At 43.5% G+C, this 25,581-nt stretch overlaps 1 protein-coding gene across 1 annotated transcript in view; it reads right to left on the bottom strand.

Annotated features, from left to right (window-relative positions):
* ADAMTS17 (ADAM metallopeptidase with thrombospondin type 1 motif 17) overlaps positions 1-25,581 on the bottom strand; it is a 389,915-nt gene that overhangs the window by 137,643 nt on the left and 226,691 nt on the right. The window contains exons 8-9 of the mRNA XM_064267055.1: positions 23,064-23,204; positions 20,782-20,932 (exon numbers count right to left, since the gene is read on the bottom strand). Of these exons, the coding sequence (XP_064123125.1) occupies positions 20,782-20,932; positions 23,064-23,204 (292 nt within the window). The remainder of the gene's footprint in view (positions 1-20,781; positions 20,933-23,063; positions 23,205-25,581) is intronic.

Below are 25,581 nucleotides of genomic sequence, written 5' to 3'. Positions count from 1 at the left end.
TGCTCCAGAGGGCTGTAGAGACTGTCACCTGGCCGGGGTGGGGTGAGCGCTGCTGTGGGAGGGCGGGACGTGGAGCAGGGTGGGGAGACAAGAAATGAAGGATGACACACAGTTTGCAAAGTCTAGAGAACTCCCTGATGAGGCGTCTACTGTAAACTTTCAAACACTTCTGGAAAATTGGGTCCGTCTGCTGCCAAAGTCCAAGAGATTCACGAGAGGCTGCAGATGCTGGGCGGGAAGCAGAGACTCAGACAGGCAGGGCGGTGCTCCACCTGGCACCAACTCCATATACTACCGGACAGCCTGTCTGTCTGAAGGGGGCGGGCGTGCTCTGTGGCTGTCAGCCACGCACGCTGGCCAGGTACATCGGCGGCGTGAAGCGGATGGACTGCATTCAGATCAGCACCTCCCAAGCCTGGCTCAGCCTAGGATCACTGCAAAGCCCTATAAAAAGACAAATACCGGAAACCCCGGAGATCCTAAGACTGATTTTACCATTCTCTGGGGGAGATTCTAATGGCCCACCAGGTTTAGAAACCACTGACATCAGAGAAAAGAGCATTACTGGTCCAAGGTGGGATTCTGATACCCTGAGCTTCCTGGATACTGCAAGGATGGAGTCTCTATCCATCAAGATGCCCATACAAATCTCCCTGGGATTTGGGAAAGGATAGAAAGAGGCTTTCAAGTCTGGGAGCTGTGTGCTGCTGAGAGAGATGCGGACACTGGAGAGCACTGCCTGGAGGTTGCCAGGCTCCCAGGAAGCCAGGAGGAGCAGAAGGACAGCACAGAGAGAGATGCAGAAATGAGGAAGGGGAGGTAGGCCAACGTGACTGTCAGCTGGACAGTCTCTCCTCTCCGGCTGGCTCCAGGAAACCAGACGACAGAAAAATGAAAATAGTTAACATTTATTGAGTACAGTAATTCCTTTGTTACTGGACCCTCACTACAACCCAATGATGTATAAACAGAATTATTTTTCCCATTGTGCAGATTAGAAAACTGAGGCATAGAGATACTATGTAACTTGCTCAAGAGTAAAGGAAGGATGTGAACCCTGGGCAGCTGGCTCTAGAGTCTGTCTTCTTAAGCATTGTCCAGTTTGGACAGCACCTCCATACTCAACTGAAAGGCAAAGAGGGCCCAATGGAAAAGAACAAAGGCGTGAACACTAGGTAGAAAAGAAGGCATGGGACACCCTAAGACCTCTTGCCACTCCTGAAACAACTGTCTTACAGCTTCTGTGCACATCTCAGTCCCTTGTGAACACCACGACATGCAGGCACACTGTGCTCAAGCCGTCCCACCAGCCTGTGCGCATCAACTCTGGTGCCATCTTCCTTTCTATATGGGTGTTGTGTGTGTGCTGAGGAACACGGAGGGTAAGGGGACAGGTGATCATTATACCATCTTTCAACTGAGACTCTCCAGGAGCCAGCGCAGTGAGGGGGAAGAGACAAATGTCCACTTCCTGGTGGAAAGGGGTGGAGACTTTGTGAGGCAGTGTCCACAGTCAGAACATTGCCCTCACCGCCTTCCTTCTTGCATCTCTCCCCAGCTTCAGTGCCACGCCCTTCTCTTCACCTAACAATGCCAGCTTCTGCCCTTCTCACCCTCTGTCTTACCTGACAGGATATCTGACCTTAAATAGCTTTAAAGTCTTGTTAAACAGGGACTTTGCTTTGCAGCAACTTTGCTGATAGAGACAGGAGGAACCTGTAATCATAAAGACTGATTGGGCTAATTTCATAAAGTTCGTTTCCCTTTCCTAATAAATATTTACCATCCCATGTTTATAACTTTAATGTTTGGACTTTCTTGAAATGCTTTATTGAATTAAAAACATCACATTACCATTGGCTAAAAGAGGAGACAGCTAGATTTGCCAATAACTTCTGCAACAAATGCCAGCTATTGATGCCAAAAAAAATTTTTTTTTTTTTTTGTAGTTCATATTTCCATAGACAGCTCTGAGCCTTACAATACCAGCATTCTGCAGACAGACACAAAAGGGCCAGTGGTGATGGCATGGGGCCTCCAGAGAGATTAAAATGGACTATATTTGAATTTTTTTTTGGCAGGGGGGAGCTCTCTGGTATGGAAATGGTTGAGAAAGAAACAACCTGGTTAACATTTGAAGCATAGGCTGCTTCCCTATGACCTCTCTGTCAGTTTGTCGTACTGTGGTTTGCATGTTGCTATAATGCTGGAAACTATTCCCCTCGTATTTCAGGTACCAGCAGGGTCACCTATGGTGGATAGATTTCAGCAAAGCTTCCAGACTAAGACAGACCAGGAAGGAAGGCTTGGCAATCTACTTCTAAAAATCAGTCAATGAAAACAAAACAGAACACTGCCCAACTTGCTTTCTTTGGACAATCGATCAAGTGCTAGAGGAGGACATCATGTTAAGTAAAGTAGAGGGCCAGTGAGGGGGAAGGAGACCCTCGGTGAGATGGATTAGCACAATAGCTGTAATGATGAACTCGACATGCCGACAACTGTGAGGATGATGCAGGATCGGGCAACATTTCATTCTGTTGTACATAACGTTGCCGTAAGGCTGAGCCAACTGGACAGCAGCTAGCCCTCTCTATCCTCTCTCTCTATCTAGGCTGCTCCCAAGCAATTGTACCAATGTTTTTCCAAAGTTATTTATTCTAAACCTTGGAATGAGGAAACGGCTTTTAATTTTTATTGGCTTAAAGCAGCTACCAACTGTGAGTGCTAAAAGAAAAACATACACAGACATCTAGTTATAAAGGGGTTCGGCATTCAAAATTTCACCCAAAGAAGAACAATAGCTCATGGCCAGTTGGTGCTTCCTGCTGGAGGCCAGACACAGCCTGTCACTCTCTAGCACTGGACAGTGGCCTGCTCTGTGCTACAAGGCATCTGTGGAAGCCTATTAGCCCCTTCTCAGGATAATATCTATAAATAAAAAAAAAATCTATAAATGCATACAATAAAATATCTAAGATTGCAAAGGAAACCAAATCTGTGATATCCGAATATATATTTCCTTATCAACTTATTAAATAACACTATCTGGAGCTAGGTCTAATATCCACTGTAATTTTTAAGTAGTGGTGCATGCAAACAATGTTTTGAGATGCAGTGTGACCAAATCTGTGATTTCTAACCAGTGACAGTCGTGGGTGCTGCTAAGATTACGGTGGCTTTTTGCTTACTACATTTACAGCAGAAGAAATGCTAACTGAGTTACAGGTTGGTAAATGTTACGGATAGAACGGTACTCCCAAAAAGGTATCTTGCAATCCTAAGGACCCCCAGAACCTGTGAATGTGGACCTTGTTTGAAAATAGGGTCTGTTAAGCATTGAATTGTGTTCCCTAAAACTATGTGCTGTAAATCCTTGCCTCCAAGCCTGTGGTTGTAATCCCATTTGGGAATGGGCTATTTTGTTAAGTTCCTGAGACAGGATTAGTATAGGGTGTGTCTTAAGTCAATCTCTTTTGAGATATAAAAGAGATTAAATAAGCAAGGGAAAGACACAGAGATGGGGAAAGAAATGCCAAGCCACATGAAAATTGCACAGGAGCAGAAGCTCAAAAAGAGACAAGGACCTTCCTCCTGAGTCAATGGAGAGAAAAAACCTTCCCCTAAAGCCAGCACCCCGAATTTGGACTTCTAGCCTCCTGAACTGTGACAAAATAAATTTCCGTTTGTTAAAGCCACCCACTTCTGGTATATCTGTTACAGCAGTACTACATTACTATGACAGGGTCTTTGAAGATATTACCAGTTAGGTTAACACGAGGTCATTCTGGAGTAGGGTGGGTACTAATCCAATCTGAGTGATGTCCTTACAAAAAGGAGAGAAGAGATATAGACAGAAAAACACAGAGGGAAGACAGCCATGTGACCACAGAGACAGAGGCTTAAGAGGCAGAGCCGTATGCCAAGGAATGATAAGGGCTGCCAATAGTCCCCAGTAGCACAGCTAGGACAAAGGCATGGGACAGATTTTCCCTCAGAGCCCTCAGACAGAATCGACATGGCCAATGCCTTGATTTGGACATCCAGCCACCAGAGCTGTGAGACAATAAATTTCTATCCAGTTTGTGGTATTTTGTTACAGTAACCCTAGCAAATAGTATTTTTCTTGTTTTCTCTTAAAGGGGGCCAAAAGTGATTTGCAGAATTTTGTTGAAAATTCTGCATCACAGTTCCTTTCGAAAGAACTGGAGATGCTTTGAGATGTTGTGACGTCAAGAATGATCACCAGTGTAAGTAAAGCACTACTGAGGAAGAACAAAGTATAAGGTCTCGCACCACCTGACCTCAGAACCTACTATACGGCTATGGAAGTCAGAAACAGCCTGGTACTATCAATGACAGACACAACGACCAATGGGACAGAATCCGGATGTAAATCCATTTATCGATGGTCAGCTGACAAAGGCCCAAAGTCCGTCACATGGAGAAATGACAGTCTTTTCAACAAACGGTGCTGGCAAAACTAGATATCCACCTGCAAAAAAATGAAACAGGAGCCACACCTCACACCACACACAACAACTACGTCAAATGGGCCAAAGACCTAAACGTAAAACCAAAAACTATAAAGACCAGGGAAGGAAAAAGAACAGTCAACATTAAAAAAAATAATAAAATTTTATTTATTTATTTATTTATTTTAACATTAGGGGCCCTAATATATGGCATAAACAGGGTATGAACCATAATTAACAATACACAAACACCAGAAGATAAGCTAGACAATTGGGATCTTCTAAAAACTAAACACGCTCATCAAAAGACTTCACCAAAAGAATAAAAAGAGACTCTAGAGACTGGGAGAAAATTTTTGGCTCTGACATATGTCTTAGTCATCTAGTGCTGCTATAACAGAAATACCTCAAGTGGATGGCTTTAACAAAGAGAAGTTTATTCTCTCACAGTCCAGTAGCTAGAAGTCCGAATTCAGGGTACCAGCTCCAGGGGAAATCCTTCTCTCTGTCAGCTCTGGAGGAAGGTTCTTGGCTGGGGAGCATCTCAGCATAGGAACCTCAGGTTCAAAGGATGTGCTCTGCTCCTGGCACTATTTTCTTGGTGGTCTGAGGCCCTCAACTCTCTGCTTGCTTCCCTTCCCTTTTATCTCTTGTAAGATAAAACGTGGTGCAGGCGATATCCCAGGGAAACTCCTTTTACATTGGATCAGGGATGTGACCTTAGTAAGGGTGTTACAATCCCACCCTAATCCTCTTTAACATAAAATTACAATCACAAAATAGAGGACAACCACACAATGCTGGGGATCATGGCCCAGCCAAATTGATACACACATTTTGGGGGGAACATAATTCAGCACTGGGGAAATCTGCTGCAAAGGACCTCTTCAAAGTGTTGAAGAGCAAAGATGTCACCTGAAGACTAAGGTGCGCCTGACCCAAGCCATGGTATTTTCAATCACATCATATGCATGCGAAAGCTGGACAATGAACAAGGAAGACCAAAGAAGAGTTGAGGCCTTTGAATTTCGGCGTTGGCAAAGAATATTGAATATACCATGGACTGCCAAAAGAACAAACAAATCTGTCTTGGAAGAAGTGCAGCCAGAATGCTCCTTAGAGGCAAGGATGGTGAGACTGCATCTTACATACTTTGGACATGTTGTCAGGAGGGATGAGTCCCTGGAGAAGGACATCATGCTTGGCAGAGTACAGGGTCAGCGGAAAAGAGGAAGACCCTCAATGAAGTGGATTGACACAGCGGCTGCAACAATGAGCTCGAGCATAACAATGATTTTAAGGATGGTGCAGGACTGGGCAGTGTTTCATTCTGTTGTGCATAGGGTCGCTATGAGTCGGAACTGACTTGACGGCACCTAACAACAACAACAACAAATTCAGTCCGTGACAACATATGTGACAAAGGTCTAATCTCTAAAATCTGTAGAAAAATCCAACATCTGTACAACAAAAAGACAAATAATCCAAATAAAAAAATGGGCAGTGGATATGAACAGATACTTTGCCAAAGAAGACATTCAGGCAGCTAAAAGACACAAGAGGAAATGCTCCAGATCACCAGTCATTACAGAAATGCAGATCAAAACTACAATGAGATACCATCTCACCCCAACATTACTGGCACGAATCAAAAAATAGAAAATAACAAATGTTGGAAAGGTTGCAGGGAGACTGGAATTCTTACGCAGTGTTGATGGGAATGCAAAACAGTACAACCATTTTGGAAAACATTATGGCACTTCCTTAAAAACCTAGAAATAGAAATACCATACAATCCAGCAATTCCACTCCTACAAATACATCCTAGAGAAATAAAAGCTGCTACATGAATAGACATATGCACACCCATGTTCACTGCAGCATTATTCACATAGCAAAAAGATGGAAACAACCTAAGTGCCCACCAACACATGAATGGATAAACAAACTATGGTACATACACACAATGGAATACGAAACATTTCACAACATGATGAATCTGGAAAGCATTATGTTGAATGAAATAAGTCAACCACAAAAGGACAAATACTGTATGAGAACACTACTATAAAAACACATGAAAACGTTTCCATACTGTCTTAGTTATTTAGTGCTTCTATAACAGAAATATAAGCAGATGTCTTCAACAAACAGAAGTTTATTCTCTCATAGTCTAGTAGCTTAGAAGTCCTTATCCAGGGCTCCAGATCTAGGGGAAGGCTTTCTCTCTGTGGGTTTTGGGAGAAGGTCCTTGACATCAATCTTCCATGGTCGAGGAGCTTCTTAGTGCAGGGACCCCGGGTCCAAAGAACGCATTATTCTCCTGGCTGTTTCTTAGTGGTGTGAGGTCCCCATGTCTCTCTGCGAACTTCTCTCTTTTATATCTCAAAAGGGATTGGGTTAAGACACAATCTAATCTTGTAAATTCAGTCCTGACTCATTAACGTAACTGCCACTAATCCTATCTCATCAACATCATAGAGATAGAATTTACAATACATAGGAAAATCACATCAGATGACAAAATGGTAGACAATCACACAATACTGGGAATTATAAGCTAGCCCAGTTGACACACATTTTTTTAAATTAAATTTTATTGTGCTTTAAATGAAAGTTTACAAATCATGTCAGTCTCGCATACAAAAATTTATATACACCTTCCTATACACTCCTAATTGCTCTCCCCGTAATGAGACGGCACACTCCTTCCCTCCACTCTCTCTCCTCTTGTCCATTCGGCCAGTTTCTGGCCCCCTCTGCCCTCTCATCTCCCCTCCAGACAGGAGATGCCAACATAGTCTCACGCGTCTACTTGATCCAAGAAGCTCATTCTTTTACCAGTATCATTTTCCATCCCATAGGCCAGTCCAAGCCCTGTCTGAAGAGTTGGCTTTGGGAATGGTTCCTGTCTTGAGCTAACGGAAGGTCTGGGGACCATTACCTCCGGGGTCATTCTAGTCTCAATCTGGCCATGAAGTCTGGTCTTTTTATGAGAATTTGAGGTCTGCATCCCACTGCTCTCCTGCTCCCTCAGGGGTTCTCTGTTGCGTTCCCTGTCAGGGCAGTCACTGGTTGTAGCCAGGCACCATCTAGTTCTTCTGGTCTCAGGCTGATGTAGTCTCCAGCGTATGTGGTCCTTTCTGTCTCTTGGGCTCATAATTACCTTGTTTCTTTTGTGTTCTTCATACTTCCTTGCTCCAGGTGGGTTGAGATCAATTAATACATCTTAGATGGCTGCTTGCTAGCATTTAAGACCCCAGACGCCACTCTCCAAAGTGAGATTGCAGAATGTTTTCTTAATAGATTTTATTATGCCAATTGATCTAGATGCCCCCTGAAAGCATGGGCTCCAAACCCCTGCCCCCGCTATTCTGGCCTTCAAAGCATCCAGTTTATTCAGGAAACTTCTTTGCTTTTGGTTTAGTCTAGTTGTGCTGACCTCTCCTGCATTGTGTGTTGTCTTTCCCTTCACCTAAAATAAAACTTATCTACTATCTAATTGGAAACCCTGGTGGTGTAGTGGTCAAGTGCTATGGCTGCTAACCAAAAGGTCGGCAGTTTGAATCTGCCAGATACTCCTTGGAAACTCTATGGGGCAGTTCTACTCTGTCCTACAGGGTTGCTATGAGTCGGCAACAACTCGACGGCACTGGGTTTAGTTTTTTTTGGTACTATCTAATTAGTGAAAGCCCCTTTTCCTCCATCCCTCCCTCCCCCTTCTCATAATGATCAAGGAATATTTTCTTCCTTGTTTAAACTATTTCTCCAGTTCTTATAATAGTGGTCTTATACAGTATTTGTCCTTTTGCAACTGACTAATTTCACTCAGCATAATGTCTTCCAGATTGCTCCATGTTATGAAATGTTTCATGGATTCATCATTGTTCTTTATTGATGCATAATATTCCATTGTGTGAATATACCATAATTTATTTATCCATTCATCCGTTGATGGGCACCTTGGTTGCTTCCATCTTTTTGCTATTGTAAACAGTGCTGCAATCAACATGGGTGTTGACACACATTTTTGAGGGACACAATTCAATCCATAACACACAGAGAAAGAAACAATCTTTGATAGTTACTAGGGAGGGGAGGGGTGGAGAGGGAAAAACACTAAGTAGTTAGTAGATAAGTCGTAACTTTGGTGAAGGGTAAGACAGTACACAGTACTGGCAAAGTCAGCACAACTTGACCAGGGCAAAGTCATAGAAACTTCACAGAGCCAAGCTACTGGGCTGAGGGCTGGGGACCATGGTCTCAGGGAACATCTAACTCAATTGGCATAACATAGTCCACAAACAAAATGTTTTACATCCAACTGTGGTGTGAGTAGCATCTGGGGTCTGAAAAGCTTGTGAGCAGCCATCTAAGATATATCTACTGGTCCCATCCTGGATGGAGCAAAGGAGAATGAAGAAAACCAAAGATATGAGGTAAAGATTAGTCCAAAGGACTAACAGACCACAATTATCACAACCTCTACCAGACTGAGCCCAGAACAACTAGATGGTGCCCAGTTACCACCACCAATTGCTCTGACAGGGATTACAATCGAGGGTCCCAGAAAGAGTGGGAGAAAAATGTAGAACAAAATTCAAACTCACCAAAAAGACCAGATTTGCTGGTCTGCCAGAGACTGCAGAAACTCTGAGAATAAGGCCCCCAGCCACCCTTTTAACTCAGTACTGAAGTCATTCCTGAGGTTCACCCTTCAGCCAGAGATTAGTCTATAGGGCCAAAAATTACACATGTGAGAAATGTGCTTCATAGTTCAATCATGGATACAAGACTAATGGGCTCACCAGCCCAAAAGCAAAGACAAGAAGGCAGGAAGGGACAGGAAAACTGGACGAATGGAAACAGGGAACCAGGGGTATAGAAAAAAAAAAAAAGAAGGGGAGAATATTGACACATTGCAGAGTTGGCAACCAACGTCACAAAATAATTTGTGTATTAACTATTTAATGAGAAACTAATTTGCTCTGTGAACTTTCACCTAAAGTACAATAAAATAATAATAATAATCACAGGCATAAAGATCCAGACAATTGATGTTGTCCATTTGGAAATACAATATGGTCATTAATATAATGTAAACTGCATCCAATTCTAAATAGGATGAAGTATAAATGACAAATATGTGTTTACAACCCATCGTAACAAATCTACTGCTAATGTGTTTAAGGGACCCCAGGGATAAGCGATATGTGATTATATTTTATTTCTTTTGTTGGCTTCTTAGCTGTAACTCTTTGTTGTGTTATTTACTGGTTGATTTACGGTTTAGATTATACATCTTTAACTTATAACAGTCTGTCTTTAAGTGCTATTATTCCAACTCATGTACTGCATAAAATTTTTACAATGGTATCCTTCAATTTCTCCCTTTCTGGCTTTCTCGTATGACTATCACACATTTTACTTTTATGTATGTATTACTGGTATGCTGCTGTATAATTATACTATGGTAAATTTGTATTACTTTCATATTGCTGCTGTAACAAATTACCACAAACTGAGTGCTTAAAACACCACAAATGTATTACCTTATAGTTCTGGGGGTTAGACATCCACAATAAGTCTGACTGGGCTAATGTCAAGTGGTCAGCAGAGCTGGTTGCTTCTGGAGGTTCTGAGGAGAGAATCTGTTTCCTTGACTTGTTCAGCTTCTGGAGGCTGTCTGCGTAACTTAGCTTGTGGACTTTTCCTCACATCGCTCCAACATCTTGCTTCTGTTGCCACGTCTCCTACTACTCACCTTTGTGTCCTGCCTCCCCCTTATTAAATATCCTTGTGATTACATTGGCCTCAACTAGATAATCCGGGATAATCTCTCCATCACAAGATCTTTAACTTAATCACATCTACCAAGTCCTTTTTCCCATATAAGGTAAGACTAATAGGTTCTGGGGATAAGAATATGGATGTTTTCCACAACTATATTCTTATTGGAGCCCTGGTGGCATAGTGTTTAAGGGCTTGATAGCTAACCAAATGGTCGGCAGTTTGAATCCACCAGCCGCTTCTTGGAAACCCTATGGGGCAGCTCTAGACTGCTCTACAGGGTCACTATGAGTTGGAATTGACCCAATGGTAACAGGCATTTGTTTGTTTGTTCATATTCTTATTATATTTTGTTAAGCAGTCAATGATTTTTTTTAAAGAAATTTAAATGATAATAAAATCTTGTATATTTAACTCATATAGTTACCACTTTGGGGGCTCCTCATTTCTTTGTGTAGATCCATATTTTTATATAGTATCGTTTTCTTCCTCCCTGAAGGACCTCCTCTAATATTTCTTATAGTGTGGGTCTGCTAATGAGGGATTTTTTCAGCTTTTCTGTAACAGAAAAACTCATTATTCCACTTTCATTTCTGGAACATATTTTTGGTGGGTGCAGAATTCTGTCATGACAGGTTTTCATCTTTCATTACAGGCAGTCTCTGGGTTACAAATGTCCAACTTACATACAATCTGTAGTTATGAATCAACCCTCACAAAGCCTATTCTTAAAAATTCAAGGTACATATAATGGCTTATAATAACAAAAGGGTGCTACTTTGCAACACACATCAAAATATTAGTAGTAGTAGTGCTGCATTATTATGTTAAAGATGTTTTTAGTGTATCCGGAAGTGTTTCTTTAATGTTTTTTATGCACAGAAAGGTACACTATATACTAAGACAAACACTTAACTGATGTGAGACACGAACCATACCTAATTGTTCTGACTTACGTACATATTCAGTTTAAAGACAGATTTAGGAATGGAACTTGTTCATAATCCAGGAACAGTCTATACTCTGGAGCCCTGGTGGCGCAGCGGTTAAGGGCTTGGCTGCTAACCAAAAGGTCAGCAGTTCAAATCCACCAGTCGCTCCTTGGAAACTCTATGAGGCAGTTCTACTCCATCCTATAGGGTTACTATGAGTCAGAATCGACCTGAGGGCAACAGGTATGTGGGTACAGGTCTGTAGTCTAAATTTGTTGCTCCACTGTCCTCTCACTTGCATTGTTTCTAATGAGAAATCTGCTGTCATTTTTACATTCCTTTTTCTGTACATAACTTTTTTCTCTGGTTCCTTTTAAAGATTTTCTCTTTATTACTACATTTAAGCAATTTGATTATGATGTGCCTTGGCCTAGATGTCTTCATGTTTCTTGTTCTTGAGCCTCATTAAGATTTTTGGATCTGTGGGTTTATAGTTTTCATCAAATTTGAAAATTTTCAGCCATTATTTCTTCAAATGTTTTTTCTGGTCCCTCCCCCTTAACCTCACACAGATTACACATTTATTAGGCCTCTTAAAGTCTTACAGCTTGCTGACACTGTGTTCTCTCTTTTTTTTAAGTCTTTTTTCTTTTTGTGTTTCATTTTGAAGTTTCTATTTTTGTGTCTTCAAGTTCACCAATATTTTCTTTTGCAATGTCTAATTTGCCATCAATACAATCGAGGATATTTTTCATTTCAGATACTGGAGTTCTTATTTCTAAAAGTTACATTTTAATTTTTAAAATATTTTCCATGTTTCTACTTAACATCTTCAATCTTTATACTACCTTCTTGAATAGCTGGTATACGGTTATAATTACTGGTTTAAAGTTCTTGTCTACTAATTCTATCATCCGTGTAATTTCTGAGTTGATTTTGATAGGTTTATTTTTCTCCTGATTATGGATGCATTTTCCTGCTTCTTTGCATGTGTTGCAATTTTTTTTTAATTTGATGTCAGACATTGTAAATTTTATTTTATTGGGTGCTGGGAAGTTTTGCATTTCTATAAATATTTCTGAGCTTAGTTCTAGGACTTGGTTTTAAGTTATTTGGAAACAATCTGATCCTTTTAGTTCTTGCTTTTAACTTTTATTAGTTGGGGCCAGATCAGCATTTAGTGCCCCACTACTGAGGCAAAACTCTTCCGTGCACTCTTCCTGGTGTCTTGTGAATTATGAGGTTTTCCATTCTGACTGGTGGGAACAAGAACTTTTCAAAGCTCTATGTGAATTCCAGAGAATGTTCCCTCTAAGTCTTTCAGATGGTTCTTTCCCTGGCCTCAGGTAATTGTCTCACATGTGTTGTAGTATCGAGAGGACTATTTGAGGGAAACCCTCTGCGCTTTTCTGAGGTTCTCTCTTAATGCAGCTCTTTCACCTATAGTAAGTGCTCTGCAAACTCTAGCTACCTTAACCCCCTGTACTCCTAGCTCTGTTTCCACAACTCAGAAGACCGTTACTTCTTTGCAGCACTCTCTCCCCATGCCGCTGTCTGGAAACTCTCCGGGAAATAAGCTGGGACAACCAGAGGGTTCCCGTTATTGGTTTGACATTTCCCAGGAGTCACAGGCCTTTTTTCCTGAAGTGCAATGTCTTGAAAATCATTTTATCTATTTTATGTGTTTCTTAGCTATTTCAGGTGGGAGGGTAAATCTGGCCCGTTACTCCATCTTGACCAAAAGCAGACTTTGGATTAGAAATGAAAAGACAATTTTGGAATCATGACTATTCACAACATGATAAACCCCAGTGCCGTCGAGTCGATTCCGACTCATAGCGACCCTATAGGACAGGGTAGAACTGCCCCATAGAGTACGCCACCGGGGTTTCCGACGACATGATATCTATCTCAGTTCTCAAGGGTATGAAAGGGTAACAGTGGTCATAAAGACCAGTTGTGGCATAGGATTAAAATTTTTCTGATTGGTTCTGGATGTCTCTGGCTGCCTCAGGAGTCCAGGTTTTGGATGATGCTTTAATTTTTCACTACCCCCAGAAGTTCAATATGGAGAAATGCTGATCCTGAAGATAGTTCTGTCCCCACACGGATGGGAGTCATTGTTATCCAGACAGGTAACAATGGCACAGATATCAGCTCACTATTACTGGGCACTGACTCTGTGATAGGCCCTGTTAGCACTTTACATGCATGAACTCACCAGTAGCCTCAAATTTTACACTAAGGAACAGAGAAAAAGAGATGATCACTAGGAACCAGCATGGAGGCACTCCCAGACTCACTGTGCTGACTGACTGGGTTCCTGTCCAGGGCGGAAGTCACAGGACTGGTTGTATGGATCCTAGCAAGGCATCTGACAAAGACTTACATGGTATATTGGTGAACCAGATGGATCAATGTGAAATCAGGGCTGGAGGGCCAATATAATCTATGGGAGGTTTATAAGTGTCTTCCTGGACTCTAAGCTTGTTCACAGGTCCATCAGTGGCCTTAATAAATTTGCTGTTAGTGTCGCAGCTGGATCCCAACACAACACAAACTTATCAAGTGTCTATTATGTGCCAAGTACTGCTCAAGGCAGTTGGGAAACACTGGTGAGCAAAAAAACAAAACAGAACAAAAGATTCCTGCTCTTGATGAGTTTACAACCTAGTAGAGAGGGACTGTGAAAGCCACAGTCATAATAAACAAGTGAATTATGTAGTATGTTAGAAGTGCTATGAAATTAGGATTTTCTCTTAGGGTTCAGGAGACCTGGGTGCTGCAGGAGGAGAAAGAGGAGGGTTGTTGCAGTTGTTAGCTGCTGTCAAGTCAGCTTTCAATTCATGGAGACCCCATGCACAAGCTGTTTGGTCCTGCATCATTTCCATAATTGGTTGAGGATTGGACCTTTGTGAAAACCATAGGGTTTTCGTTGACTGATTTTCAGAATTAGATTGCCAGGCCTTTCTTCCTAGTCCATCTTAGTCCACAAGCTCCCCTGAAACCTGTTCAGCAACACAGCAACACACAAGCCTCCACTGATACACAATGGTGGCTGTGCCTGAGGTGCACTGGTCAGGAATCAAACCCAGGTCTCCTGCTTGGAAGGTGAGAATTTCTAACATTGAACCACCATTACCCTCGTGGAAGGGCTAGCAGGTTGTAACTGTAAACAGGATGATCTTTAAGAAGGTTACACTTGGGCAAAAAAAACCCCAAAAAACCTCAAAAGAGATGCGAGAATTAGTCATGCGGGTAACTGAGGTAAGAGTGTCCAGGCAGCGAACAGGATGTGTGAAGAGGGGTGTGTTCTTCTCAGGAGCATGTCTGGTGGGCTTACAGAGTGGGGAGGCTCATGAGCCTGGAAGAGAGTAAATGAAGGGGAGTGAGAACAGGACGAGGAAAGTGAGGAAGGGAGGTGAGAGGAAGGGGTACAAAGCAGCACCAATAAGAAAATGACATAGAGGAGAAGAAAGAAAAATGCCAGTAACCAGTAATGTACTTCCTCCTGTTACGCTGAACAATGGGGACGCAGAAGTATAAAGGCATGAAACTAGGAAAGTGATGAAAAAGTCCTAGAAGTGGCACAGTGGCTAAATGCAATGGCTGCTAACCAAAAAGGTCAGCAATTCGAATCCACCAGCCACTGCTTGGAAACCCTATGGGGCAGTTCTACTCTGTCCTATATGGTTGCTATGAGTTGGAATTGACTCGATGACAATGGGTAGAATCACGAAATGCAGACTTATCCTCATTTGGATTTGATTCACATGATGTGTCCCCAGTCCTAGGGTTGTGCTCCCCACATCAGTGGTTCCCAAGGGATGACAGGGTGTCTCTGCTTTCTGCCTCTCTTCCTCCCCACCACTGCAAAACAGCATTAGTACAGCAGTTTCTTCAGCAGAAAAAGTCACTGCCGCTTGACCCATTTAATTACTGGTGAAACACTCAAGGACAGGGCACATAGGTAAACAGATTTTGCCATTCCTGATGCACTGTGGGAATAAACATTCAGCTTCACTCTAACTTACAAAATGGGAAGATCTTTACGTATATTTATTTTTTCGAGCGAGAAGACAAGGTAAAGTATTATGATGAAATGTACAAAGACCTGGGGTTAGAAGACAAATAGGGAAGAACACGCTCAGCATTTCTCAAGCTGAAAGAACTGAGGAGAAAATTCAATCCTTAACTTGCAATATTGAAGGATTTTATGGGCAAAAAATTCAATGACACAGAAAGCATCAAAAGAAGATGGAAGCAATACACAAAGTCACTGTACCAAAAAGAATTGGTTGATGGTCAACCATCTCAGGAGGCAGCATATGATCAAGAACCCATGGTACTGAAGGAAGAAGTCCAGGCTGCACTGAAGGCACTGGTAAAAAACAAACCCATTAACCAAACCCACTGCCGTTGAGTCGATTCCGACTCATAGCGACCCTACAGGACAGAGTAGAACTGCCCCATAGGGTTTCCAAGGAGAGCCTGGTGGATTCGAACTGCCAAGTTTTGGTTAACAGCCATAGCACTTAACCACTACGCCACCAGGGTTTCCGGTAAAAAATAAGGCTCCAGAAATTGATGAATACCAAGTAGGATGCTTCAATAAATGGATGCAACACTGGAAACGCTTGCTTGTCTGTGTCAAGCAATTTGGAAGACAGCTACCTGGCCAGTGGACTGAAAGAGATCCATATTCTTGTTCATTCCAAAGAAAGGCAATCAAATGGAAGATGAAAATGATTTAACAGTATCATTAATATTACATGCCAGCAAATTTTTGCTGAAGAAAATTCAAAAACAATTGCAGCCATACATTGACAGGGAGCTGCCAGAACTTCAAGCCAGATTCAGAAGAGGGTGTGGAAGGAAGGATATCACTGCTAATGTCAGATGGATCTTGGCTGAAAGCAGAGAATACCAGAAAGATGTTTACGTATTTTATCAACTACATGAAGGCATTCAACTGTGTGGATCATAACAAATTATGGATAACACTGTAACGAATGGGAATTCCAGAACACTTGATTGGGCTCATAAGGAACCTGTCCATGGATCAAGAGGCAGCCATTTGAGCAGAAGAAAGGGATGATGTATGGTTTAAATTGGCAAAGATGTACAGTAGGGTTGTGTCCTTATGCATTATTTATTCAATCTGTATGCTGAACAAATAGTCTGAGAAATTGAACTATATGAGACGAACACAGCATCAGGATTGGACAAAGACTCATTAACAGCCTACGATATGCAGATAACAACCTTGCTTGCCAAAAATGACGATTTGAAGCACTCACTGATAAAGGTGAAAGACTACAGCTTTCGGTATGGATTAAACCTGAACATGAAGAAAATGAAAATCCTCACAACTGGACTGATACACAACATCATAATAAATGGCGAAGAAACTGAAGTTGCCAGCAATTTCATTTTACTTCCATCAACAACCATGTCTATGAAGCAGCAGTCAAGAAATTAAACGATATATTGCATTGGGCAAATCTGCTGCAAAAGACCTCTTTAAAGTTTTAAAAGGCAAAGATGTCACTCTGATGACTAAGGTGCCCCTCACCCAAGCTATGGTCTTTTCAATCATCTAATATGCATATTTTTTAAATATGCATATGAAAGCTGAACAATAAAAAAGGAAGATCAAAGGAGAACTGATGCATTTCAGTTATAGTGTTGGCATAGAATACTGAATTTACCACGGACTTCCAGAAGAACAAACAAATCAGTCTTAGAAGAAATAGATTCAGAATGCTCCTTAGAATCGAGGATGGTGACAGTTCTGCTCGCTTCCTTCAGGCATGTCATTTGAAAAGACCAATCACTAGAGAAGGACATCATGTTTGGTAAAGTGAAGGGTCCTCAATGAGACGACTGACACAATCACAACAACGCACACAAAGGTACCAATGATCATGAAGATGGCACAGGACCAGGCAACATTTTTGTTCTGTTATATATAAGGTCGTCATGAGGTGGAGCGATTCAACAGCAACTAATGACGAAGAAAAGTTGAGTCCCTGGGTGGTGCAAATGGTTAAAACTCTTGGCTGTTAACCAGAAGGTTAGAAGATCAAGTCTACCTAGATGTGCCTTGGAAGAAAAACCTGGCAATTTAGCGCCAAAAAAATCAGTCACTGAAAACCCTAAGGCGCACAGTTGTACTCTGACATATGTAGGGTCATCATGAGTCAGATTGACTTGACGACAACTGGTTTTGTTAGGAAAAAGGGAGCTACATACCTGAGTTAATTATTACTTGTTGCTCTTAATTGTCCTAGTCAAACAGAATGTCGCTAACTGAGGAAATAAGGTGAAATGTAACCTCTCTCCCCTTTTAGTTCCGTCTTTGCAGCCTTCCTTCTCCCTCAGTGAAAGACACCCGTTCTGGCTGAGTGACCCTGCCCCATTACCTAACCTCTTTTAGCCTGTTTTCTTATCTGGTAAATGGATTGAAAGCCCCTGCCTCTGAGGGTTGCAATCAGGCCTTCGTGTCACAGTGTGAGGAAAGAGTACAGCCTGTGGGATCATAGGCCCCCATGTGCACCTCTCTCCCTCCTCCTCAACTGGTCTGGAACCACTGGGCTCCGTCAATGGAAAATAGCTCCAGCTATCAGGGACGGACAACCTCTGCCCAGCTCCCACCCACTCGGCCTGGCCTGCAATGTCCCCACCCAGTGTGGGTAAGACTCCAGAGTGGGCAGAGTGGCTCAGTTAGGTGCTTCTCTCTTCTCCACCTGGGTGCCCATAGCCCTCCTGCTCTTCCAGAATGCTCAGTGCTCTCCTCTGGATTCCATCCGCATGGAACCTGTGCTCTCTCCACATCGTCCGAGGGCCTTCAGAACTCTGCCCACTCCTGACAGTTGTGTGACATCAACTCATTCTAGGAGATCAAAAGCTGGGGGCAGGCTAACAGGATGCCTCTTGGCCAGCATGAGTATACATGAAGGAGAGCCTCACTGGCAGGAGCCAGCAGTGGCCTCAGGTGAGCAGGCTGCCGGGGGACATACTGTGGCTCATCGTGTCTCCTCACGTGGGCATCCTTCCACCCTGCTGCTGTTGGGCAGAAGTTCAAGGCAGCTAGGGTAAGAAGTAGACAGCTTCCTGTTCCCAAAGCCTGGAAGGGCCCCTTGACAGACACTGCCCAGGGAAATGGGAGAAGGACACAGGACAACATGTGGATAAATGTCATTTGGGGAAACTGCATAGCAGGAAGTGCCTGGTTTGGAGGCTCTGCTCTTTTCTGGACCCCCAATAGTGGCAGGCGGTACCCACCTGCAGATTCTGCCTCAAGTGCAGGAACCAATTCACACTTAGACAGGGAGCACCCAGGAGGCAGCACCCTTTCTCCTGGAGACCAGGCTGGCCAGTTCTGCAGGCTGGGGGCCCGGGCCTCATTCCAGAGGCCCAGCTCCTCGTGTTTCTGCCTGCTTTGTCACTGGTGCCAGTTATAGGTGGAATTGCACCCTCCAAAAAACACACGTTGGGAATCACAGCCCCTACACTTGCTGTAATCCCATTTCAGAACAGGGCTTTCTTTGTTATGTTAACAATGCCACGTCAGCATAGGGTGTGTTTTTGTTTTTAAGCCTTTGAGATATAAAATAAGCAGATAAGGCATAGGCAAGCAAGCAGAGATGGGGGAAGACAGATGCCATGCCACGTGAAGATCGCCAAGGGACTGAGGAACAGAAGCTGAACAGAGACAAGGACATTCCCCCAGAGCTGACAGAGAAAGCCTTGCCCCAGAGGCGGCACCCTGAATTGGACTTCTAGCCTCCTAAAAAGCTGTGAGAAAATAAATTTCTGTTTGTTAAAGCCATCTACTTCTGGTATTTCTGTTGTAGCAGCACTAAGTAACTAAGACAGTGTCCTCCTCACTTTTTGCTCTGAGAAGTCACCCAGCCCTCCAGGTCTCCTCCTGGACAAGATGCTGCACTGAGCTCCAGTTCTTAGACAGTCTTGCCTCAGGCTAACTATGTGCATGGTAGATCCTGAGCCCCAGTATCCCTGGCCAGTTCCCTGGCTACTGTGCTTCTTCAGCCCCTGGGTGGTGGAAGGTCTGGGGAAGGCTGTGCTCCTCTATCTGGTTCCCACTGCCAACCGCCAGCTGGAGTGCAGGTTGCTCTGGCCTTCCTCTGGGGCCAGGGCCTCCCTGTCTGCACACAGATGGCTGTGGGCCCTGTGGAGCTGCCCTGCCCAGGTCCCTGCATGTTTCTACTAGCACCCCCAGCCCCTTCGCAAAGTACTGGCCATGCTGTGTGCCTCGTGGTCTGTAGAACCAAAAAAAGAGTGAGCTTTGCGGGTGAACAGACTTGGGTTCAAATACTAGTTCCACCACCTACTAACTGAGCTGTTTCCATCAATCGCTGAACTTCTGATGCTTGGTGTTATCTTCTGTAAACTGAGGATAGTAATCTGGACAGTTGTCGTGAGGATTCCTTAGGATCACACATTTTGGAAGGTTTGAACAGGACCAAACATGTGGCATTGCTTAATGAATCAAACTGTTAATGGTGTTATTATCTCTATTATCATATAACCTGCTATAGTTTCTCAATTTGATACTCTCCAGCACTTAACAATTTTAGGATCGCATCCATATCTGTGAAGAGTTTGAAACAAGGTGACATTACATCGCTTCTGAGAAGGATAGGTTAATCTCCTTTTCCCTAGTATATTACCATTTTTTTTTAGATGAAATTTATATAACATAAAATTAACCACTTTCAAGTGTACATTTCAGTGTCATTCAGTACATTCACAATATTGTACAATCACCACCTTTATCAAGTTCCAGAATGTTCTTCTCTCCAAAAGGAAACGCTGTATCTATTAAGCAGTCAGCCCCCATTCTCTGCCCACCCCCTGGCAACCACTAATCTGCTCTCTGTCTCTATGGATTTACCTATTTTGGATATTTCATATAAATGGAAGCATGCAATATGTGACCTTCTGTGTGTGGCTTCTTTCATTTAACATGATGTTTTCAAGGTTTATCCACATGGTAGCATGAATCAGTCCTTCACTCATTTCTACGGTTGAATAATAGTCCATGGCATGGATAGACCACTATTGGTCTATCCACTGAGCAGCTGATGGGCATTTAGGCTGCTTCCACCACTTGTGAATAGCACTGCTCTGAACATTAGTGTACAAGTATTTGAGTATCTATTTTTGATACTTTTTGCATATATATCTAGGAGTAGAATTGTTGGGACATAAATCCCAAAATTCTGAAGTTAAAACATTAGGCTCTGGGTTTCAGTAGCAACCCTGAAGCACCCCCTGTAGAATGCACGTGTGTGTGTGTGTGTGTGTGTCTATGTGTGTGTGTGTGTTCGTGTACGCAATTGCATGTGTGGGTTTGAATGGGTGTTTGACAATCTGTGGGTGTATCTGTGTAAATGCCTGTGAGGGTGTGTGCACACGTTTGTGTATGTGAATTGTGAATGTATACACACTTGTGCGTCTGTGTGTGTGTGAATACCTGTGCCCTCTGGCAAAAGCCAGGCCTGTAGCAGGAGGGTGGGTCGCGTCCCTTCCCGAGCCAGCCCTGTCATGCTGCTTACCTCCATGTTTCTGCAGAAGGTGGCGTTGGTGCCAAATAGGATCTGGCACTGCTCGTTGGCACTGTAGTGCATGCCCGGCAGCTTGTGAGGGAGGCGCACCGCCTGCTGGCTCCGGGGGTCCGTGACCAGCAAACAGGTGCTGACTTTTGACCTGAAACAGCCAGGAGGCAAGTCAACTTGGAAATGTACTGTCTAGGTTTTTGTTTAGATTGTTCAGCCAGAGATGGCCTCCAACTGAGTCACGGGAAGAGGACCAAGGCATGGGGCACGTGGACTGTGCTTATAGAGGTTCCAACTCCTTTTCCACACAGCACAGTGCAGGTCTTTACTCTGAAGGTGGTGGGTACGTGGAAACAAGGAGGGAACCTCGGAATAAATAAGACCCACGAGGCTAGTGTATTTTGCTCCAGGAGTTTGAGTGCTTTCTTTGATGAAAATGCTTTTGAAACAGGTTGCTATGATATTTTCTTAGAACATGGCTTTGAGCAAAAGTTACTGTGAATAAAGAGCACAAGTTAAGGTTGTTCGTTTTGTTTTAAGTAAAAGTGAAGTGCTTATTTCCAGCTCAGTATCAACTTCTCTTTGTGGGCCTGTCGGGCTGACCAGGTTTCCCATCCGACTACACTGCCCGCCATCAGGAAAACCGGCCGGATGGAGTGATCTGGAAAGGATTTAATCGATGGGAATGCTCGCTTACAATTAGGAAAACTCCTCCTAACAACTGAACTGGGAATTGCGAGGATATAGACTTATTAGGAGGTTAAAAACTTAGATGCTTTTAGTTTTCAATTCCTAAAGCAAAGCAGATGATGGCAAAAAGAAAATCTAGCCGCTTGTCAAGATTCCTTAAGAAAAGAGCTCCATGAATTTAAGCGCACGCGTGCTGAGGCTGACCCACCTCTCCCCGGCTCAGACACACACTGCGTGCTCAGAGGCAGGGCCACCACCCGAGGGTGGGGATATGGAAATACCCCACCATGTTTCACTGTCCATTCTGGGTAAAGGAAAACCATGTCAAGTGACTTAGAAACTTTTATTAAGATTCTGTGATAACAAATACTCAGTACTGAACAGTCTATATGAAAACAAGCGAGTTCATTTTTAACCTGTGTACCATGTACACAATTCTCCCCATCAACAGGATAATGTCATGGAAAAACAACCTGGATGAGGACAGAAGCCAGAGTGATGCTTTCGTCACCTCGCCCAAATCCACTGTGGACTTAATGGGTTGTTGGGCTCTATAGACCTACTGTCTCATTTCTGTCCCTGGAAGACTAACCTTCTTCCTTTTTTTCCAATCATGGTAAAGGTATTTATAACCAAACATGAGCCACACAACATCCTTCACGTGTACAACTCAGTGACATTAACTGTGTTCATGTTGTACAACCAGGACCACTATCTGTTTCCACATTGAACCATGGCCCTTAACAGAAGCTCCATGTCCCCTAAACAGCGGGTGCCCCTTCCCCTCCCTCTCACTCACCCCTGGTAAACACTAATAAGCTTAGGTCTGTATATACTTGCCCGTTCTAGATATTTCATATAAATGTGATCATGCTGTATCTGTCCTTTTGTATCTGATTTATATCACTCATCGTAATGTTTTCCAGGTTCGCCCATGTTGTAGTATGTATCAAGACTTCATTTCTCTTTATGGGTTAGGAATATTCCAGGGTGTGGAAACACATATCTGCAGGTCAACTCAGTAAGTCTAGCCCTGAGGCCTTGAGATTAAGAGACCCACCTTGTCTGTGGGTCCAGACTCTGTGTGACAAAAATCAGAAGGCCAATTCCTCCACATAAATCTGAGAAGAAAGTGGCTGTGAGACAGACACATCCATTCCTCAGATGTGACGAAGTGAGCAAACCCTCCTTCCAAGCAAATTTATTTCCTATCAAGAGACTTGCCTCCAGCAACCAGGAAATGCTACTGTACAGCAGCCCAGGGGTGTCCTGGAGGTGGCATCCACTCAGTCAAAACACTGCAGAGAAATGGGGTGGGGTTCCTTTCAAGACGCCGTCACTATGTTGGTCTTTCGGTCAATTGACAAGCATTTATGATCACCAGGTGGATGCCCGACGTCATACCAGGTACACCCTTGGGAGCAAGGTCTTGTTCCAGGAGAGTCTGCACTGACCCGCTTCTTCAGCCAGCTAAGAATTCTAAAAGAGAGTCATTTCTCCCTCTCATACTTGCTGAGACTTTTTGTTTGTTTTTAAATCTTTTGTAAGTACTTCCTATGATAGTGTTTCTATAGACTGATCCAAGGACTTACTTGAGGAAGTTTTCAAGGTCATCTCGACTGCAGGAGGACCACGAGAGGTCGCTGGGGTTCCGGCCTTTTACCCACTCTCCTGACATGATGTGGGACCTCCCAGCACAGGACGAGTGGTCATCGTCATGGTTCATCCCCAAGCTGCCATGGGAGAAGAGGAGAGACACTTATATTAGGCTACAGGCTTCTCATTTCCAGTTCCAGGTCCTAGCATGCTTAAATCAATCTCAAATACAACAGGTGACACAGGGGGACCTCCAGTTCTTACAGACCAATAGCGATAAAAAAAAAAAAATTTTTTTTTTTTTTAATAGTGTAGTGTGTAGAAAATTTACAGGGTAAAGAAGGATTTGCTTACTTAGTGAATAAAGATTGACTGAGCACTGAATAGCCACTAACAGCATTTGTTAAATCCATGAAAAATGAATGAACAAAGAATTAACTGTGACAGTATGGTTCTTAAACTCTAAGCTTTAAATGATTAGATTTACTTTACCTCATTAAAATATCCCAATATTAATGACTGCTATAGATTGAATTGTATCCCCCCAAAAATCTTGTCAACTTGGCAAGGCCATGATTCCCAGTATTGTGTGATTGTCTGCCATTTTGTCATCTGATGTGATTTTCCTCTGTGTTGTAAATCCTACCTCTCTGATGTTAATGAGGCAGGATTAGAGGCAGTTACGTTAACGAGGCAGGACTCAATCTACAACATTAGGTTGTACTTTAAGTCAACTTCTTTTGAGATATAAAAGAGGGATGTGATCACAGAGACAGGGGACCTCATACCACCAAGAAAGTAGTGCCAGGAGCAGCCTGAGTCCTTTAGATCAGAGGTCCCTGTACTGGAAAGCTCCTAGACAAGGGGAAGATTGATGACAAGGACATTTCCCCAGAATCAACAGAGAGAGAAAGGCTTCCCCTGGAGCTGGCAGCCTGAATTTGGACTTCTAGCCTCTTAAACTGTGAGAGAATCAACTTCTCTTTGTTAAAGCCATCCAGTTGCAGTATTTCTGTTACGACAGCACTGAATAAGTAAGACAGAATTTGGTAGCAGGAGTGAAGTGCTGCTCTAACAGATGCCTAAAATGTGGAAGCGGTTTTGAAACTGTGAAAGGGCAGAGGCTGGAAGAGTTTTAAAGTGCCTAATACTAAAAGCCTAGATTGCCCTAAAGAGGCTGTTGATGGAATTTTGGACGTCAAAGACAGTTCTGGTAAAAACGCAGAAGGAAGTGAGGGAAGGTGTTACACTGGGGATAGCACAGACATCAAGAAGCAGCAGCAGTGAAACGGCAGTAGGAGAACCAGGAGACAATGTGAGACAGTGCTGGAGCTGACCATGGAGCGAGAGAGAAGTAGGAGAACCAGGAGACAATGTGAGACAGTGCTGGAGCTGACCATGGAGCGAGAGAGAAGTAGGAGAACCAGGAGACAACGTGAGACAGTGCTGGAGCTGACCATGGAGCGAGAGAGAAGTAGGAGAACCAGGAGACAACGTGAGACAGTGCTGGAGCTGACCATGGAGCGAGAGAGAAGTAGGAGAACCAGGAGACAATGTGAGACAGTGCTGGAGCTGACCATGGAGCGAGAGAGAAGTAGGAGAACCAGGAGACAATGTGAGACAGTGCTGGAGCTGACCATGGAGCGAGAGAGAGCTGAGTACGCTTTACATACGAGGCTTCCTGGCAGAGTGGGGTGCTTTGGAGCACTTACAGGTGGAACTAGGCTTGCCGACCCAGCCTAAGTTTACTGGCAGAGTGTGGTGGCTCCAGGCACTTACCAGTGGAGCCAAAGAGCTTTGGAACAATTGCCCCAGCAGGCCAGACACAGGAGGCGAGCCCAGAGGGGCTGAGAGGCCAAGGAACCAGAAAGCAGAAGCTGAAGAAACAAAGAACCCAGGAAGCAGAGCCGCCTCAGTCTCAAAGGGTAGGACCATGACCTCTGGGGTCTCAAAGGGTGGAGCTGCCATTCAGATGGCCTAGGAGAATGGGACCTCCCAAATTTGAGGGAGCAGGGTTGCAGTTCCAGGTGGCCTGGAAGGCAGAGCTGAAGCCCAGGGCCAAGGGACCTCCATTCAGAATCCAGACAGTATGGCCAACACCCAGAGTCTGGAGGGCAGAGTCATTGTCTAAATGGTCTCAGAGAACAGAGGATTATTTTCAAGGCCTTGAGGGCTAATGTAATATGTTCTGCTGACTTGCTTGGTACCTGTTATCCCTCCTTTCTTTATAATTTCTCCCATTTGTAATGGAAATGTCTACCTTGTGCCTGTTCCATCATTGTACTTGGGAAGCAGATAACCTTCATTCTAGATTTCATAGATGAAGTTGCAGATTTTACACTTGGAGTTGATTTAAGACTTTTGCTATGATATGAAGGGGTTAATGTGTTTTACATGTGGCAAGGACATAAATTTTGGAGGGCCAAAAGGTGGAATGTTATGGATTGAACTGTATACCCCCAAAATGTTTGTCAACTTGGCTAGGGCATGATTCCCAGTATTGTGTAACTGTCC

The sequence above is a fragment of the Loxodonta africana genome, chromosome 13 (assembly GCF_030014295.1).
Source record: "Loxodonta africana isolate mLoxAfr1 chromosome 13, mLoxAfr1.hap2, whole genome shotgun sequence".
NCBI classification, from domain to species: domain Eukaryota; kingdom Metazoa; phylum Chordata; class Mammalia; order Proboscidea; family Elephantidae; genus Loxodonta; species Loxodonta africana.
This window is presented reverse-complemented; position numbering and strand designations above follow the sequence as displayed.